The sequence below is a fragment of the Myotis lucifugus genome, unplaced genomic scaffold, assembly GCF_000147115.1.
Source record: "Myotis lucifugus unplaced genomic scaffold, Myoluc2.0 scaffold_61, whole genome shotgun sequence".
Lineage (NCBI taxonomy): Eukaryota > Metazoa > Chordata > Mammalia > Chiroptera > Vespertilionidae > Myotis > Myotis lucifugus.
Genome location: NW_005871109.1, coordinates 5,503,738 through 5,524,273, shown reverse-complemented (window position 1 = coordinate 5,524,273; position 20,536 = coordinate 5,503,738). Strand labels below are relative to the sequence as shown.

At 52.1% G+C, this 20,536-nt stretch overlaps 1 protein-coding gene across 1 annotated transcript in view; it reads left to right on the top strand.

The window, feature by feature from the left end:
• Positions 1–313: 313 nt before the first annotated feature.
• Positions 314–20,536, top strand: part of TUB (tubby bipartite transcription factor) — a 53,155-nt gene continuing 32,932 nt past the window's right edge. Inside the window, exon 1 of the mRNA XM_023754568.1 lies at positions 314–647. Within this exon, the coding sequence (XP_023610336.1) occupies positions 640–647 (8 nt within the window). The 5' untranslated portion in view covers positions 314–639. The remainder of the gene's footprint in view (positions 648–20,536) is intronic.

Genomic DNA, 20,536 nt, shown 5'->3' with positions numbered 1-20,536 from the left:
TCCCTGTGCTTTCTTTCTGGGTTTGCGCCCTTTTGCCAAGACAGGGATTTTGTTCCCAGGAGGCACTCCCCGGCCCATGGGATCTCAGCATTCAAAGCAACAAAGGAAACCTGGGCCCCTGAAACGGGGCCACCGAAGAGATCGGTAAGCACTCAACACCCCACCTTTAGCCCATGGACCCCACCTCACGTCCACTCCACCCCTACCCCCCAATGACCCCACCCCTGTGCAGTTCCAAGGCCTCCCCTTCTCCATCACCACATGGGGTCCCACCTCGCACACCTTCTGAAGCCTCGGCTGTGGACAGGTGAACGAGGAGGCTTCGCTCCTCCTCCTGCCCCGGACCTCGGGGGCTTCCTCTACACGGAGTGAGGCCTCTGCCCGTGGCAGCTCCGGCTCCTGCCCTCTGCCTCTCGGTGGGCTCCTCCCAGCCTCCACCCGCCCCTGCTTCATTCCCACAGCTCTGGTCATTACCGCCCTCATTCTGGGCCGCCTGCCTGCTGTCCTGGGCCCCACAGAGGGAGCACCCGACGGAAGTCCCTCCACCCTGATCCCACTTAACTCCCATCTGAAGCGGCTGAGACCGGGGCCCTGCAGGAGGCCTTGAGTGACCACGGTCTGGCCAGGCAAGGGGCAGGAATGCTGAGGTGAGGCAACACGGGCGTGGAGTCACCCCTGCTTTTCCTCCTCAGGAGAACAACCAGGAGGAAGTACTGGAAGGAAGGAAGGGAGATCGCTCGGTGAGCTGGCTGGGGAGAGGGGAGCGCTGGCTGGGAAAGGCCATCCGCAGGACGCTGTGCAGGGAGGTGGTGGGCAGGACGTGGGCATCGTGGTGGCCGTGAACACCATGTGTGCTGGGGTGTGTGTGGAATGGGGCCCAAGGGAGGGTGTGACCCCTAACCAGACTCTGCACTCACTGTGGCTGTTGTGGCCTTGGTTTGTTGCTGCTGGATGCTCCGGTTGCCCTTTGGCCCTGACTTCAGCCAGGTGATGCTCATGCGAAGGCCCAGAGCCCTGGGCTCCAGTCCTGGGACTCTCAGCCAGGCCTTCCCTGGACCACGGAGGGAATTCCTTCCCACTGTCTGGATACCCAGACCTGTGTCCCATTCGCCCCACCAGCATCCCAGGCCTGCATTCTACAGTCAGGAGATGGGTCTCACCCAGGACTCCTGGCGGGGACCTCATTTGCACTCTACTGATGGCAGGGTCCCTAGGATGTAGTTTTGGCCCAAAGAATGGGCAGAAACAGCTGCCCTGTGAGGGAGGGGGCTCGGCCCTGTGTACAAATGAGTCAAGATGACGGGGTCCCCTCTCCACTGCAGCATGGCTGCTGAGGGTCCCCAGCAACTGTGGGATCTATTCGCCTTTCCAGGGACCAGGCCAGAGAAATAGGGGGCATCTCGGGCTCTGGTTTGCCCCCTCAGGGATGTTGTGTTGGTCCTGGGGGTCTGGTGGGGTCTGTGATGAGGTGTCCTGAAAGGGAAGCTGTGTGCAGAGCCGTGGTCTCAGGTATGGCCCATGGGCACGGCCTCCCGTGTTCTCCTTTCTACGCACAGCCTCATGGGAAGTGTGGTGTATCACTTGAGCAACTTCAGAGACTCTTGGGAAAGAGCAGGGGGAGGAGGAGGAGTGCAAGTGGGAGGCCAGGTGGACGGCTCCTCCGCTGTCTGACTCCAACGGGGCTGGGAGACTGCAGCGCATCTGTCTTCTGCAGCTGGTGCACCCACCACCCATACACAGTCAAGGTTGCAAGAGTCTTTGAGATCTCACATGCAACCCCTTGTCTAACAGGAAAACTGAGGCCTCAGGGCAGGGTCACACTGCAAGTTCATGGCAGAGTCAGGACTAGAAAATAGGCCCCTGGCCCCAGGCTCATTCTCTGCACTGCAGGCCAGAGAGCCAGCCTTGCTGTGTCGGGGGGAGTCGAGCCTTCCTGGGAGTGAGCGGTTCTTTGATTGCGGCCTGGCTTCATCGAGGCCCTGGGCAGACTGTGGGCTGTGCCTCTGCTGCTGACGGCTGGCTGGCAGGGACTCCTGGCTGTGCTGCGTGTCTGGGATGACTCCTTTCTGCCTCTCTTCCCAGGGCCTCCAACACCACTCTGCCTCTTCATGTGGAAAGGCTCTGCCAGTATCCCTTAAAAACTGCATAATTCGCCCTAACTGGTTTGGCTCAGTGGATAGAGTGTCGGCCTGCGGACTGAAGGGTCCCAGGTTCGATTCCGGTCAAGGGCATGTACCTTGGTTGCGGGCACATCCCCAGTGGGGAGTGTGCAGGAGGCAGCTGATTGATGTTTCCCTCTCATCGATGTTTCTAACTCTCTATCCCTCTCCCTTCCTCTCTGTAAAAAATCAATAAAATATATTTTTTTAAAAACTGCATAATTCAAGATGGCGCCAACAGTGTGATGTTCGTCTGTGGTGGCCAGTCCTGCATGGGCACGCAGGGCTGTCAGTGGATGGACCAGGGAAGTGAGAGGCCAGGCAGCCTCAGGGTTGAGAGCTGAGCTGTAGGGACAGATCTCCACAGGCTGGGAATGGCCATAATTAACGGTGAAGTCAGATGGTTCAGCCACAGCTGTGAAGGGACACAGCATTCTTTCCCTCCTCTGTATACTCATTGGCCCCACTGGCTCTTTCCATTGCAACCCAGTGAAGAACCAAACCAAAATACCTAGACTTTACAGCTTGTCTCTCTCAGCCCGACCTACTGATGTCCAGTCAGCGATTATCTCCACGTCCTCACATCCTGCTGAGTCCTCAATGCACTGCAGCCCGGCTTCTGCCTCCACGTCCCCACCACCCTGCTCATGCCCAGGTCTCCAGTGATTCTTACCAAATCCAGCAGAAGCCTTTCGGTTCCTAGTTTTCTTCTCAGGAGCATTCATCGTAGCCCAGTGCCCCTGCCTCTGGGCGCACTCTTCCCCTGTGCTCCATGACCTCACGCTCTCCTCTCCGCCTCCCACGCTGATCATTATGTCTGTTTCCTTCATGAGATTTTCTCCTCTTCACCCTGGACAGGCCGATGTGTCTCGGGATTCTGCCTGGTCTCTTTTTCTCCCTTCCACTCGTCTCTGGTGGTCTCATTCGTTACCATGGCGTCAGCTTCCATCTCTAAGCCGATGGCTGGAGCTGCTCCCTGGACTGTGTTGTAGCCTATATCATTTTTTTTTCATTGCCAGATTCTATTCTACCGTATGGCTGTAAAAATTGTATTTATTCATCCATCAGTTGATGGATATTTGGGTTGTTTCCACTTTTTAGCTATTATAAAGGATGCTGCTGTGAACATTTGTGGACATGTTTTCATTTTTCTTGGGCGTATAGGAGTAGAACTTCCGGGAAACTCTATGCTCCACCTTTTGAGGAACTGCCACACTGCCCTCCAGAGTGGCTGCACCAGTGCACACTCAGTTCCTAGCGATGTTTGAGGATTCCAATTTCTCCACTTCCTTGCCAATACCTGTTTCATCTGTGATTTTGATTGTAGCCATTTAGTGAGTGTGAACTGGTATCTTATTGTGGTTTTGACTTATATTCCTCTGATATAATGACTAATGATGTGCCTATAGGCCATTTATGTATCTTCTTTGGGAAAAAGTCTATTCAGATCCTTTGCACATTAAAAAAAAATGGGTTATTTGTCTTTTTATTATTGACTTGTAAACATTATATATTTTAAGTACAAGTCCTTTATTAGGTAATGATTCGAAAATACTTTATCCCATTCTTTGGGTTGTCTTTTCATTTTCTTGATGGTGAAACACAAAAGTTTTAAATTTAATGAAGTTTAATGTATCTGTTTTTTCTGTTGTTGCTTTGTGCTTTTGTACTAAGAAATCCTTCCTTAATCTAAGGTCACAAAGATTTAGGCCTGTATTTTCTTCTAAGAGTTTTATCGCTCTAGCTCTTACATTTAGGTCTGTGATTAATTCTGAGTTAATTTTTGTATGTATCTGTACTGTGAGGTAGTAGGTCCCAGGTCATCTTCATTTTGGATATTCTGTTGTCCCAGCACCATTTGCTGAGAAGACTGTTTTTCCCCTATCAAGTAGTCTTGGCATCCTTGCCAAAATTCAGATGACTGTAAATGTGAGTTTATTTCTGGATTCTCAATTCTACATCGATTTGTGTCTGTCCTTACACCAACACCACACTGCCTTGATTACTGATTACTGTAGCTTTGTTGACAGTTTCGAAGCCAGGAAATGTGAGCACTCCAAATTTCTGCTTTTCAGGATTGTTTTGGCTATGCTGGCTCCCTTGAATTTCCATACGAATTTTAGGACCGCTTGTCAATTTCTGCAAAGAAACCAGCTGGTGTTCTGATGGGGATTGCATTGAATCTGTATATCAATTTGGGAGGTATTGTCACTTTAACAGAATTTAATCTTCTGATTCATTAAACACAGGATATTTATTTATTTATTATTTAGGTTTTCTTTAATATCTTTCAAAGAAGTTTGTGGTTTTCAATGAGCTATCTTACGCTTATTTTTAAAACATGTATTCCTTCCCTGGCCAGTGTGGGCTTTGAATTAAATGTTTTACATACAGTGTCTTATTTCAGATTTGTAATTCTATGAAGGTAGATGTTAGCTTCCCTGTGAATTACTGTGATGTAGTGGAGCCTCAGGGAGGGTAAGCCCAAGGTCGAAGAGCTTTTACAGAGCAGGATCTGATCCCATCTTCTGTTTGATTCCACAGCTGTGCTCTTCCCCCTCCTCTTCCTCCTCCTCTTCCTCCTCCTCTTCCTCCTCCTCCTCCTCCTCCTCCTCCTCCTCCTCCTTCTTTTCTTCTTCTTCTTTAAATATATTTTTATTGATTTCAGAGAAGAGAGAGATAGAAACATCAATGATGAGAGAGAATTATTGATTGGCTGTGTCCTACAAGCCCCACAATGCAACCCGGGCATGTGCCCTGACCAGGAATTAAACCTGTGACCTCCTGGTTCATAGGTCTATGCTCAACCCCTGAGCCACGCTGGCTGGGCCATCTGTGCTCTTTCTTAAAGGCCTTGCCACTCCCTCTCCTGTTGTCCGGCTGGAGCAGGGCTACCTTGGGCTTTCTAAGCTCTTGTTTTCCCAGGAAGCTCCCAAATCCTAGGGCATGGTCCTCACTTCACAACCTCTCTAGTGGGGACTCCCCGTGCCTCAGGCAGCTCTCCCCTGGGGAAAGTGAAAGCTTTGCCAGTTCAGACACTGTGGTTCGTAGTCTCAGTACTTTAAACTTGAGGGGTACCATGTTGGACCCCATTCTAGATCAAGAAAGTCAGAATCTCTGGGAGTGTGGCCCAAGTGTCTGAAGTGGTAAATAGCTCCAAGGTGACTCTAATGTTCAGGCCGATTTGGGAGTCACTGGCCCAGGCTCAGGAGAGCGGACATGGATCCTCAGGAAAAGAAGTGGTGGCCTCCTGCCCAGGCCAGTTTCACTGCACCTGTTGGAAGCACGGTGGCCTCCTGTGTGTGAACATATATTGTAAAATAAAGTCACAGAAATTTATGGCCACATGTTTACTGTAGTAAATTTGGAATACATGGAATAATATAGGAAAAATACGATTACCTATAATTCTAACACCCAGGGGTTACTCCTATTAACATTTCGATTTATTTTTCAGTTTTTGAAGTATGTATAGTGTACATAAATATGCACAAAATTTTTTGCACATTTTTTTAAGTGAAAGAAGCAGTGAGACTTGAGAGCGGCTACTCCACAGACAGAGCAGCCAAAAATGCACAAATTTCAAGTGCACAGCAAATAATGAGTTTTCATAGCAGAACACAGTCATGGTAACAAAACCCAGACTAAGAGACAGATAGTGCCAACACCCTTGGAGCCCCTTCTCCCTCCTAAAGCAGTTCTCCTGACTCCTAACATCATAGATGAAGTTTGCCTTTGTTTGGCTTTTATATAAATGGGATAATTCATCATTTACTCTTCAAGTTTGGCTTCTTTTACTCAGTGTTATATTTGTGAGGTTCATCTGTGTTAGGCATGTAGTCCTGTAGTTCATTGTTACTGTGTGGTGTTTAATTGTGTGACTGCAGCAGCACAATTTATGTATCTATTCTACTGTTGATGGGCATTTGGGAAGTTGAAAGCACTTGGCAGTTATGACCAGGGCTGCTGTGCACATTGTTGTACGTGTGTATACATTTCTGTGGGGTATGTGCCCAGGAGTGCAATTGCTGAGTTTTATGTTCAGCCCCCATAGACGCTACCAAAGTTTTCCAAAGGGTTCTCCCCATGCACGTTACCGGAAATATGAGTCCTGGTTGCTCCATATCCTCCCAAAACTTGGTGTTTTCTCTCTTTTCATTTTAGCCCCTCTGGTGAGCGTGTAGTGTATGGTTTTGTGGTTTTACTTTGCATTTCCCTGGTGAGTAATGAAATTGAGCACCTTTTCCTTCATACATTTTTCTATAATCTTTTCTTTAGAGCCCACTGTTGGTAACTTAATTTATTAAAAGAAAAAGAAAAGGAAAGGAAAGAAAAGAAAAGAAAAGAAAAAACAAGTAAGGCCAAACCACAAAGCAAAAACCATGCGATAAAGAGAAAACAAAATTCTGGTAAACACTGTTTACTTTTCCCTCCAGTGAAGTCTGTCATCTTAAAAATAAGACCTTAAAGAAAAAATACATTCTGTTCTGTCCTTTAACTCTTTCTTCCTATGCTTTTCTTAACCATTTAATTTTCACTTGTTCCACCAACAGCACTTGTGTCCATTTGGGGATGTATTTTTACAAACTTTGCACTAACATCCTTAGAAAAAAAGCTGTTTTGACAAAGGAAAAGCTTGGACTCAGGGTGAGGCAGGAAGCCTCCGGAGCTAATGCCCACAGCTGGTTCCTGTTGCTCTTCTGGGAGCAGCAGGGAGCGGCGCAGAGGGGAGCGGATGGAGTCGTGAGCGTGGCTGAGTAACTTCTAAAAGTTAGGTTGTATTGTGCTGTGCTGTTGCTGCAGAAAACTGTGGATTGAAAAAAATGGGTTTGAACTCTGTTTAGGTGCTATTTCGGGGGGAAATATCTCAGGCATTATCTGGAGAACAGTATGGAGTCTGAGTTTGTTCACAAGTGGTGATGGTATGTTGTGGGTGTGTGCATATATCCTTTTCACAAAGTCACGTAGCATGTTTTGTCACCGAAAGTATTCATGCAACATAGTTCCCCACATCATTAAACATTATTACAGAGATATTGTTTTTAATGGCTGTATAAATAGTTCTTTTATGGACTTATTGAAACTGATTTATACATTCGGTTTTATTTCCATAATTTTTAAGTTCTCAGTGATGGACATCTTTGTACATGAATCTTCATGCTCACCTGATTACTTCCTTAAAATAGCTTCATAGAAGTGAAATAAATGGCTCAAAAAGAATGACTATCATAAAGGTATTCATTAAAGGTCTTTGATACATTTATATGCCCATATTTCCTCCCAGAAAGACTGTCAGTCAGCTCTCTCCCCAGCGTTTATGAAACGCTTCCTCAGTGCATGTTTGCCAACTTTGCATTCACCTCAGTGCAGCGTCTCTTGCCATAGAGATAAGACCGTTGTTTTTGACCTGATAAAATCTGTATGGTTCCTGGATTTACAGACATACTTAGAAACGCTCCCCTACTCCCTACACATGACTAGAAAAACAGACTCTAATAATTTCTACTTGCAGTTTTCTTGTTTCCCTTTTCCTAATAAATCCGTAATCCATTTGTTACTTGGACCTGTGTATGTGATCTGAGGCAAACGTATAACATTTACCCCTAATGGGTAGCAAGCTGGTCTCCAAACCATGTAGGAGACAGCACAACATTTCTTCACTGTTTTGCTCTCTTTATCATAAGCCAGTTCCCTCTGCAGGCACGGGTCTGCCTCCGCATTGCATTGGTCGGTTTGGTCATTCCGTGCCAGCGCCACTGTTTATTGGTTATTTCAGATACACAGTCAGGTTGAGAGCTGATGTGGCAAGTGCCTCCTTATTTTTTTCTGTTATAAAATTTTCTTGGCTCTCTTGGAAAATGGGCTGATTTTTCCAGATGAATTTTAGATTAAGTTTGTCCAGTTGGAAAAAAAATCTGACTGTACTTGTGATTAGAATAGTATCAAATCTCTAACTTAATTTGACAAAATGACAATGCCATACAGAAAGGAAGGGTATTTGTATAGTTAAGATTTCTTGTTTGCTTTAGTAGAGTTTTAATGTGTTTTTATGTATGTCTGGGACATTTCCTAGATATGTTATTTTTTCTGTTGCCCTGGTGAATAAGATTCTTGTTATATTTTAACTAGATGTTTCTGATATGTAGGAAAATGACTCAGAGTTGGTGTGGCAGAGCTGGAGTCAGTGTGTCAGAACTGAAAAGGTCAGGATGTCGTGTCACCCTCGCTGAGCCCTGGGGACACTGAGGCCAGAGGGTTGGGGGTTTGCCCCAGGGTCAAGGTGAGCCATGGCCAAGCAGAGTCTGGAGCTCAGGCCTAAATGCCCAGCCTGTATCCACTGGAACCGCCCCCCCCTTCCGCCCCCCAAGCTAGACAGAGAGAAGGGCTTGTTGTAGCTCACCATCCAGGAAGCCAACTTCTGTTGCCATGGAAGCCTGAAGGCAGCGTCTTCTGGGTACAGAGTCCAGAGAGAACTGGCTGCACTAGAGTGGGGCCAGTCTAGTTTGGCTTGTCTCTGCACACGTGTGTGTGTGTGTGTGTGTGTGTGTGAGAGAGAGAGAGAGAGAGAGAGAGAGAGAGAGAGAGAGAGAGAGAGAGAGAGATGGGGGCAGGGGGAGGAGAGGCAGGTGCGGAGGAGAGGGAGAGAGGATGCTTTCTGAACAAGGAGATGCTCACCTCTAAGGAGGCCTGGTCCATCCCTCTGGATTGCTGTGGGTGGTGTTAAGAAGGGATGGTGTGCCACTGAGTTGACTTTCCTGTGTCCATCGGGGCCGTTCCAAAGCTGCTCTTGGACTTGGACAGAAGTGCTCCAGGCAGAAGTGCTGGCATCTGCCCACCACGGGCCCTGGAGGCCACGGGCATCTGCTGGACCCTGACTCCCCGCCCTCAGAGGATGGGGTGGCCACACAGACCTTGGGAAGTGATGGGAGCAGAGACAGATGCCCCACTCCAGGACTCACCTCCATTGCTGATGGGCCGGGAGGCAGGGACCGTGCAGGAGTGTAGGATGGGGTCTGGGAGACAGGACAGGGCTGACCTTCAGGGGGAACTGAGGGTTGGGACAGCCAAGGACAGGGTGGGCCTCTGCCATAGCCTCAGTCTGGCAAGACACAGGCACATGACCCCCCGTCCCCCTAAAGTTTTGCGAGCAGCTGAGAGCCCTCTCCCCCGGGATCCTGTGCCCTCTGACCCTCCCTGGGAGCCAGGAGAGCCTGACAGCATTCACTGCAGCCCGAGCGAGGCCCGCAGGCCCATGGAGTGTCCCAAAGCAGACGGGCATCTGGGTTTGGAGGTGGGGTGCTGGGGAGAGCAGGGAGGAGGTGGGCTGCTGGAGCCACCTGTGCCTAAGGCTGATGTGAGGGAAACTTCAAAGGTGTTTAGCCACAGCCCTGACCCATCCCCTCCCAGGCCTTGGTTGTGCTCTCTGTGCCTCAGGCCAGGCCCTGAGCTCCAAGGAAGTGAGCTGTCACGCAAGGAAGCTCACTGCAGCTTTCCTGCCTCCTGCTGCCAGGACCCCCTCATGCTCCTGATCTAGGGCGTGGGCTTAGGAGGCTGGGGAGTGTCCTTTGTCTTGGAACATGGGAGCATGTGAGCTCTGTGTATGTGTGAGCACCTGTGGTATGTGAGTGTGGAGAGAAACAGGGGTAGATGACATGAGTGGTGAGTATGTGTATGTGCGGGGAGGGGAGGAGGTGTGTGTGGTATGGCTAGAGTGGAATGTGTGTTCTATTGGATGGGATATATGATGAGTAGAATAAAGTGTCTGTTGACATAAAGTGTGAAATGCTTTGAGGGGGGTAATAGGTACTGGGTGGGGAGAATGCATGCATGAAATATGTGAAGGAGTTTTGGGCATGTATACATGTGTGAACATGATGGTATGGTGGTTAGGTATGTGGATAATTGTTGTGTATGAGATATAGCTGGAGGCTAAATATGTGTGTGAATGCATGTGAGCTTGTCTGTGCATGGTCTAGAAGGGGCTGATTGTATGTGGTTTGGGAGGTGGAGGGCTATGTGCAGGTCAAAATATGTGCACGGTGTGTGTGAGGTAGTGTGTGTGTGAGCACGCTGGTGGAATGATGGACGTGAAGCAGCGCATGAGTGTACAGAGCGTGGGGGGAGAAGGGTTAAGTGGGCATAGAATCCTCCCTACACTTAGGAGTCGGTGGTCATGACTTTTCCCCTCCACATTGAGGAACCTGGGGCTCACGGGGGAGACAAGCACCCCCTCATTTCCGGCAGCTCACAGCCCAGATGCTGGAGGGTGGGAGAGGGACTGGCCCTCTGGCGCCCGGCAGGTCATGGTGGGTCAGGCTCAGTTCCTTAGGGCTCCTGCCCGGGAGCTAGCTGTCATAGGCTCCTGAGAATCAACTGCACAATGAAGGAACATGGTTGTAAGCCAGTTGTTAAACAGCCATTAGTAAGAATTAAATTGCTATGTTGTTGCTTGTCTAGATTTAAGAAGTGATGGGAAAATGTCACTAGCTGCAGATTAATTTTAAAGTTTGTCATGTCTATAGCTGCTTCGGGTGAATAGAACAAAGTATTAAAGAACCATCCTCCACTATTCAAAAACTACTAGCCAGCTCAGCCAAGAAGCCACTCACGCCACGGATGGGTGAGGGGGGAGTTCTGACCTGTCTTGGTTGTTTCATCATCTTACCTGTTAAATGAAAATACCGCCAGCATTCAGATGAGAGCTACACTCGTTTGTCACGGTAGCCATAGGTTGGCTCCAGATAAAGAGTAAGAGAAAAATCGATGAGTGCATTGATTTCTGGGACAATCATCTGGCTCCGTGGCATTTTTAATTGTAAATCGTGTCCCATACATCCTTTATATCAGCAAAATCTCCAATAAACGTATGTATATGTACATGCAGACGGTTTATGGAGAGCCGGGTGTTAAACATCACTATTTAAAGGTCCCGGGCGGCCCCATGTTACCCACACCCCAGTGTGTCTCCCTCATTGTCCATGAGGTTGCGGGCGGGGGGAGAGGCACTAGGAACAGCCTCCCAGATTTCCAGATAAGCGAGTCCTCCCGGTCCTGGGCCTAAGCATTGGGACTCACCTGCTGCCCCTATTCATTCAGCACTCGCTACCTCAGGGGCTGAGGATTCACAGGGAAGAGGGAGACATGGTCCCTGCCTGCATGGAGCTCCCAGCCAAGAGGAGGCCACACCCAGTCACAGCCAACCACTCCCTTGAACATGTGGGGCAGAAAGGAGGCACCTTGTCCCGGAGGGAGGCACCGGGAGGAGGAGGAAGGTGGGGACAGGGGAAGTTGGCCTGATACAGGTGTTTCATCCAGAACAGTGCTTCTCAGCATTCAGTGCATAGCACCCCGGGTCTCTGTGGAAAATGCAGGCTCTCTTTCGGTAGGTCTGGGCAGGGCAGTGACCGGAGTCTGCAGTATGCCTGGGGGTGGTGAAGCAGGTGACCCTTAGGACACACGTGGGGAAACATCGACCTGGGGAGAGAAGAGGGTGTGTGCAGGGGCAGAGAGGTGAGGAAGATGAAGTTCTGTTGGGAGATCTGCAAGGAGACTTTCAGGGTGGCTGGGCTCGATCCCCAATGGGGGGCATGCAGGAGGCAGCCAATCAATGATTCTCTCTCATCATTGATGTTTCTATCTCTCTCTCCCTCTCTCTTCCTCTCTGAAATCAATAAAAAATATATTTTTAAAAAAGAAAGAAAAGTGTGATGCTTGTGGAGCAGAGAGACTGGGAGGAGGCTGGAGACACAGGAGACTTGAACCCGGATAGAGGGATTGAGGGCAGAGAGGAGGGGGCTGATCGAGGGCTTCACAGGGCTAGATGCAGGAGGGAGGAGATAGGGTGGCATCTGGGTTTCTTTTTTTGTTTGGTTTGGTTTTGTTTGGTTTTGGCATCTGGATTTCCGGGGCAATCGAGTGGATGGTGAGGCCATTTGTGTCGCCAGGAAACTGGACGAAGAGCATGTCTGGAGTGAGATAAGTTCGTGTTTGGACCTGGTGAGTTAGGGGTGCTTCTGGAGGGGCCCAGAGGCCTTTGGGGCTCAGGAGAACCACCAGCAAGTGGATCTGAGAGCCCCTGAGGACAGGTGGGGGAGCATGGGAGTGGAGAGGTCACCTGGGAGAACACAGCATGAGAAGAGTGTCAGTGTCCGGATCCAGCCATGAAGGGCCAGGAACTCCGTGTCTGTCTTGGCCTCATTTCTGGAAAGGGTGACCCAGCCGTGAGGTCCCTCCTTGCAGGAGAGCCAGGGAGTGGGCGGGAGAAGGTTGGAGGAGTTCAGAACCATGGGCAGGGTGGCCGGCTGCCTTCTGCCAGGAGCTGGAGGCCATAATGATTAGGAGTCATGGGGCCTTAGTTCTAGCTCCAGTCCTGGCTCTGCTACCAACTTGCTGTGTGACCTTTGGCAAATGACTGCCCACTCTGGGCCTCAGCTTCATCTTCTGCAAATGGGAAGGTTGTACCAGACCAGTGACTTTCAATGACATGTGGAGCCCCAGGGTCACCCAGAAATACTCCAGAGAAGCTTGGGGAGAAGGGAAGAGGCTGAGGGGGTGACCCTCCAGCCCTGCCCTACCCCAGCTTCATCCACAGCTGCTCGCTTTTCCTGTGTTGGGGTCCGAGGATCCCAAGTCTGATGAAGCCTTGACAACACAGACCCAGCCTTGACAACACAGACCCTGCAACACAATGAGGAAACCGAACATCCCCATGCAGATACAGTCTGAGCCTCGCTGCCCATTTCCCAGCCTCGCTGCCCATTTCCCATGTAGTCCAGCCGTGGTTATACCCACGGTCACATCGGACTCGGCTCTGCCTAGCTGCGGGCGATTTTAGCAGTTGGTGAAGCTCAGCTTGCTCCCTCCTCCTGGGAGGGGGGGGGGCTCACCAGCCTCAGCCATCAGTGCACCCTGAGTGGGACCATGTGATGCTGACCCTTCCCTGTGGCTCCCAGGACACACGGTGCCTCCCTGGTCCTTGATGTTCTCTGCCATTGTTTCCACAAACACAGAGCAAGGGTTCTCCAAACAGGACATAAACATCGGGTTCTTCCCAAAGCCTGGTCTCCGTGACAGCACCCACCGTGTGCTGGAGGCCTCAACCGGTGCCCTGGCTGCCCCCACCTCCTCCCTCACCCAGGTTCCCCCAAACACCCCAGACAGTGGGGCATTATCAGTCAGCCGGAGGCGAGGCTGGGTCCAGACCAGCGAGTGGGAGGGCGGTGAGGGGAGGCCCCACGAGGGGACAGAAGCGCCCTTCCAGGGCCCCGACACGAAACATGGGGACCCTTCAGGTTTAGTGGCCTCTCAGCCAAGAAGCCCATGTGTGGCTCCCCTCCCTCAAGGCAGGGCCTCTGAGAGGCCCACACCCTCGCTCTGGGACTCTGCTCAGAGGGGCCAAAGGTCATGCTTGTTTGCCCCATGCCCCTTCCATTCCAGCTTGTGTCTCAGATGCATTACCTTCCCAGGGGGTGGTCCTGCCCCTGCCCCACCCCCTAAGGGATCCCGGCTCCCAGATCAGGTCCCCCTGAGCCCCAGGACTCCAGGCGCGAAGACAGGGCCTTTGGGAGCCCCGGGGTCCCCCAGGTCTCTGCTGCCTGGGGCAGTTTGGAGGAAGCTCTCAGAAGTGGCCTGTGTAGTAGATGGGGCTCAGAACAGCCCTCCAGGACCCCTAGGAGGGCCCCTCCTCCCCGTGCCCCCCTGCTGTCTCCGTCCCTAGGACCATGGAGGCCACTTCATCTAGTGCTTTCCGGCAGGGTGGCTGGATCGGGGCGGGGTGACGACTCTCGGTGTTTCCTGACAACAGGCTGGGGGACTCGAGCACCAATGTGAAGCTGAAGAGTATCGTGGAGACAGGGGGCTGTGAGACCAAGTCTGCCCCGGCCACGCCCGTGGCTGGGCTGTGGCCCTGGGCCTGGGGAGGGTCGCTGTTTGAGAGGAGGACGCAGCTCTATAAAATGACTCCGTAAGTATGCCCTCGGCAGGCGGGGCCCCAGGCCCCTCTGCTCCACCCGGGACCCGGGCACAGCCCAGGAGCACCTGCCGCAGGTGACCTGCAGCTCGCAGTGGGGGACCCGGAGAGCTGGGAGGCTAGCCATGTCAGGGAGACAGGAGTGCTTGGGCCCAGGCAGAGGCTGGCTCTGGGCTTCTGGGGAACCAGGGAGCCCCAGTAATCTCAGGGGCCGTCAGAGGGCCTGGCCTCTGCTCTAGGCCCCGGGGCTGGGGCCTTCCCTTGAGGGTCGCATGTGGGTGTGTACACACATTAGGGGCTGGGGTGTCTGCCATGACCGCTGACTGGAAGCTGGTGTTTGGTCCTAAATAAGAGCCCTCTGAGTTCAGGAACCAGGAAGGGAGGCCTGATTTCTTTTTGAGGCATTAAAGCCTCTAGAGCAGTGATTGCCTCATGGGGACCTCTGGGAGAGCCCTAACATGCACATCCCTGGGCCCTGCCCCTGTAGAGTCTGGGACGGAGCCCAGGAATCTCTTTTTTTTCTAGGCCCCAGGTGATTTTGATGGAAAGCTGTAGTGGAATGAGGAAACCATCTCTCTAGGGGACACCGGCCTGGGCCAGTCTTACTGTGGGCGTGTGGGAGCCCAGGCTTCTGCTCGAGTTGGACACCCATACTTTGGTTCCTGAAGATGTCTGGTCGTCCAGAATTTTACAGGAGGGAATACCCAGCATGCCTTCAGTAACCGCTTCCTGAGCCCATAGGAGAGTGCATGGTGCACAGGCAGCCCTGGAGGGAGAAAGACACAGGAAGGAGGGGCCAGAGCCTGAGGAGGAGGGGTTCCTGCATCCCAGTGTCTGGGGCCTCACACCAGGCCCGTGGCTCTAGGAGCCCTGGGCACCTGGGTCTATACCAGCCTGGACACCACCCCCTTTCAGTCCTGTGGGCGAGCCTGGCTGTTTTGCTCAGACATAGGAGAATAGAGGTTAGAGAGAGAGCTTCTTGGAAGGTGAGCATGCCCAAGGGCAGTTATGAAATTTCATCAACACCGTTCCTCTTTAACAATGCCAATGCCTTTTAAAAAAAGAAACCACTTAATTTAAAATGACCTCGAAAGCCCTCCTAATTACCAGGAAGATTACGGACTTCACTGAATCAACATAAAATAACCAACTGAACGTTGCCCTGGTGAAGCTGGAGTCTGAGCTGGTCTGAGCTGGTTTATGTCCCATCTGGCCTCCCAGGGGTGCACACTCCTCCGGACCCTGCACACACCCACGCCTCCCAGGGGGTGCACACTCCTCCGGACCCCGCACACACCCATGCCTCCCAGGGGTGCACACTCCTCCGGACCCTGCACACACCCACGCCTCCCGGGGGTGCACACTCCTCAGGACCCTGCACACACCCACGCCTCCCGGGGGTGCACACTCCTCAGGACCCCGCACACACCCACGCCTCCCAGGGGTACACACTCCTCCGGACCCTGCACACATCCACGCCTCCTGGCGCAGAGCATCAAGGTGCTCACATGACCCAGTTTGCTCGGTTAATCCCCAAGTGCTGAGCCTTTGGGCTCTTTCCTATTTCTCGCTATTATAAATATCACTGCTATGAATATCTCTGTACAAATTACTTGCTTAGTATTTTACCGGGAAGCCTTCCCCAAGTGGAATTACTAGGTCAAAGGGCATGAGCAGCGTTATGCTTTTTGTCACACATTACGAGACAGGTCTCCAGAAATAATGAATCCGTTTACCACGACACCGATCATGTCTGGCTGTCCCCTCCGGTGTGAAGGTTCATTTTGCTTTGAGTTTTCCTGTCTGGCCACGTTGGTCAGGAGCGGTGCTGTGAGTGGTCTTCACTGCGCATTACTGTCGTGACTGGTGGAGTGGGGTGTTGCTCTCTGAGGACCCTGAGGTCCTGATGGACATCATTTGTCCTGCAGGGAACGTGAGGGCAGGTGCACCCAGGGCCACAGTTCCAAGTGCTCTGAGGCTGAGCGGTCAGTGTGTTTGACAGCAGCAGCACATGTCCCGGGTGGAGACTGAGATGAAGGGGAGAGGGATGGGCTCTGCTGGGGGCTGCGCGGCCACCTGCCTGGCTGTGGGCCTCTCGGTGCACAGATCACCATGCTGTGCTATGGCCGTGGCATGGGGCTTGGTAGGATACTTGCCTGTTATCTTGATCTGGATGATGGGGGTGGGGGGTGACGGGGTGGAAAGCTGCACCAAGAGTGTCCACTGTATGTCCAACCGGGGCTTTGGCGGTGGCTGGGTGAAGGCCAGGAAGTCTGGGCCCGCGTATCTTGGCTGAGGTTCAAGCGTGGGGAGTTTGGGACAAGCAGTGTGTTGGGGAACATTGACCCACGTCAGGGCCCAAGATTGTGGCCTGCACATCATGTCAGGAGGGCTCAATGGTGATGTCAGGGACTCAAGACAGAGGCAGTGAGGTTCGGGGGCATGAAACCCGGTGATGGAACCTTGGGGTCTCAGAACAGACAGACCAAATGAAGACGGTGGATAAGTCCGGACAGACATGGCTGGTGGGCACTGGAAACACGTATAAGGTATGAGGTCAGCAGCCAAAGTCAATATCAAAAGGACTCAGAAAACTTGAGGACAAAGAGACAGATGTTCAAGGTGTCCTGGGTAGGATGGAGCAGTAGGGACACTGGTGTAACAAGGGGGTCTTGGAGTCCCCATAGCAAGGGCCTGTCCAGTTGAAGCAGGAACTGGGAGGGGAGGACCCAGGAACAGAATATGGGAGAGACAGCAGGGCCCCATCTCTTGGAGGGGGAATCGGCAAGGCTGGCCAGGGCCTCAGCATTGCAGCCTAGAACTGGATTCGGGCAGGACTCCTGTCCCCTCAGCCTCTCGTGGCAGCAGAGAGCTGCCCTGGCTCAGCAAGGTCCTCTGGGCTTTGGGCGGGAAGCAGATCCTTTTTCCCTTTCATCCCTGGCCTGCTGCTCGCGGGGCCAGGGCTTGAGCAGGGCCGTGGCAGGTGGTCACGGACAGAGGAGGCCTGGCAGGTGCCCCAGAACCACTCAAATGGCAACTACACGGAGAAGTGGTTTGGTGCAGCAGAAGTGTGGACTTCAGGTCCAGGTAACCTGGCCTGGTCCTGGCACAATATGTTACCAAGCAACCTCAGTTTAACACCTCAGAGCCTCAGCTTTCTCCTCTATAGAATGGGGATATTCATTATAGGGTGCTTGAGAAGATTAAATGGACAAGAGTACCTGAACGTGCTCAGCACAGATAGTTGTTGTTCAGCAAATGCCTCCTCCCCTACCTAGAGCAGGTCGGTGTCTCTAGGACAGCGGTTCTCAACCTGTGGGTCGTGACCCTTTTGGGGGTCGAACGACCCTTTCACAGGGTCGCCTAAGACCATCGGAAAACACATATATAATTACATATTGTTTTTGTGATTAATCACTATGCTTAAATGGACAAGAGTACCTGAACGTGCTCAGCACAGATAGTTGTTGTGCAGCAAATGCCTCCTCCCGTACCTAGAGAGAACCAATGCTCTAGGACCAGGTGGGCTTTCGCCCTAGACCTTGGGAGGGGGATGGGGAAGGCAGTGGAGGTGGAGAGGGGGCTGTGTGCTCTTCGGTAAATCCAGGAGCAGAGCTGGACCTCAGCTTCTGGTTAATCTCACCTGGGGGTCGTGGTGAACTTGGCCAGGTGCATGTACAACATGGGAAGCAGCAAGTGGATGGCTAATCCTAGCAAATTTCTGAGCCTCGGTTTCCTTACCTAAAAAATGGATATGTTACCACCTCACTTCCAGAGTGCGTGAGGACTAGCGATAAGTCGTGGAGAGCACTACCACTGCTCATGCACATAGTAGGAGGTCCATGCATATGTGACTGTGGTCTGTGTGGCTGCTGACACCCCTGTAAACCTTGGAATCAACTCACTGTGAGGGGTTTCTCTCTGTGACCCGGGCATGATGGACATGGAACAGAGCTCTGACTGCTTCTGTCTGTGGCTAATCGTGTCATCCTAGAGCTGGCTGCAGAGGGGGTGCCCCGCACGAGGCTGCCCGAGGCCCCTGGGACCTGTGGGGGCTCCGGGGCACTGCCAGCAGCAGAATGGGCACATAGCAGTTCTCTCTCTCCCACAGGGTGTTCTAAGAGTGGCAAGTGCCCGCAGGTGGGCTCAGGCACTGGGCTGAGGTCTCACTGGGCACACGCGGGGCAGCCTTTCCCCTGCAGAGCATTCCTTAACCTTCTGTCCAGCCTCAGATGCAGTGTCTGCTGCAGAGCCCTGCTGACCCGGGCCAGGCTCTGCTGCCCTCTGCCCGGTGCCCTTCAGCCCCGCACCTTCTCTCTGGCTGGGCTGGCTCACCTGCCATTGTGGGTTGTTATGTCTGCATTGTCCGTGTCCTCCACTGCCCCCTGATCTTCACAGGCTGGGCCCTGTCATCTCCGGGTCCCGGTGACCGACAGGGCTGGGAGCAGACACGCCTTGCCACTGCAATGACTCGCGCCAGCCTACGCTGTCGCTTGGCAATTGGGGCAGGAAAGGTCAGAGTGATCTTTCAGTTCTCCCATCTAACTCTGCTGAAACCAGCAATGGGGACCGGTCCCAGGTCATTGCACCCCAGGAGGGCTGAGTGGGAGGGCCGTGGAGGTTGTCCGCAGGAATTCTTTATCTCTGAAACAGACTGAGCCCGGAAGAGGGTGACCCAGCCCAAGGTCCCTCAGCAGGAAGAAGTGACTAGAATGCCGAGCCCTGGCTTCTAGCTCAGGGTACTTTCTGCTTTGCTGATCGGACTGTTTTTTCTTTGCTCCTTTTCTACATAAGACACCTCCTGTAGTAACCATGGTTACTTAGACTGAAAAGCAGCCGCAGTCTCCGCTCTGGAATGTTCCCTTCTCCCGTACAGGTAACCACAGGGCCACTTTAGTGCCCACATTTGTCATCACAATTTTGCTCGCTCTTTTTCTTATTTAGTACTTTTTGTAATTAACATCTAAACTGAGCTCTTCTGGAGAACGGGGCATATTCCCGGGTTGCTCATTTCCTTCCATTGAAGCTCGTGTGAGATCTGTGTCCGGCACTGTTTCAGTTGTCCCCTTATGATATAGTTTAATGTCTAGGGCAGCGGTTCTCAACCTGTGGGTCGCGACCCCTTTGGCGGTCGAACGACCCTTTCACAGGGGTCGCCTAAGACCATCCTGCATATCAGATATTTACATTACGAGTCATAACAGTAGCAACATTACAGTTATGAAGTAGCAACGAAAATAATTTTATGGTTGGGTCACAACATGAGGAACTGTATTTAAAGGGCCAGAAGGTTGAGAACCGCTGGTCTAGTGGGACTGGTCCTCTTCTCATTAACCATCATTATGAGAATTTTCTTCACTTCACTTACCTAGTCTCTCTCCCACCCCCTCCCCCAGATAATCTTTTCTTGGGTTATCTAGAGGAATGAAGGGCTGAGAAATAGTTTGTCCCAGGCTGCCCTAATCTTGGGCTTTGACACAGATCAATTGGACACTTAACTCATGGCTCTGAACATGGAAAAGACACTTAAAAATGTGGGGTCTGTGAACAAGGGAAGGCAGTGAAGGAATTTAGGCAGCAGGTGCACTGGTTGGTTTGCATTATGGGAAGAATCACTCACTGCCATGTGAGAACAGACTGCAGGGAGGCAGGAGGGAAAGGGGGCACAGATCGTTATGTAACAGCTGGCTCACATCGCCTTACTGTGGGCCGGGCACCGCCGGAAGTGGTTTACATTTATATTAACTACTAGAGGCCCAGTGCATGAAATTCGTGCACTGGTAGGGTACCTAGAGCCTGGCAGCGGCTAGCCGGGTACTCCCTCCCTTCCCCCTGCTGCATGCTGCCACTGGGGCCTCTCTCCCTTCTCCTGGCCTGCCCTGCCCCCTGGTCAAACTCCCAGAAGAACTCCCGGTCAAGGGGGGGTCAAGGGGACAATTTGCATACTACGCTTTTATTATATAGGATGGAGTCCCCAGCTCTACAAGGAATCCGTGGCAGAGCCTGGTTTGAAGCCCCAGACCTGGTTCCAGGGTGTGCACTCTGAAGCACGCTAGCACGCCAGGGAAGTAGCTTGGATGAGGGTGGTGGTGTTGGAGAGGGTGAGAAGGGGACTGGTGGAAGAGATACACAGGATTTAACAGCAACTGCGCCTGGTGATGGATTAAACATGGAGGGGAGGGAGGAGGGGACCTCAAGGTGCCAGTTTTCCACGTGTCTGTGGCCGTTTGGAGTTTCTCTGGGACGTGTCTGTGCACTTTTCCATTGGGTGGTTCATTTATGCTTATCACCTCTACCCTTTTTTGTGGGAGGGAGGGAGGGAATTCAGACCCACCTCCCAGTCCGTCCCATCTGTCTTCTGCTGTGTGGCTGGGTAAGGGGCGGGTCTCTGCTCATCATGCCTTTTGCT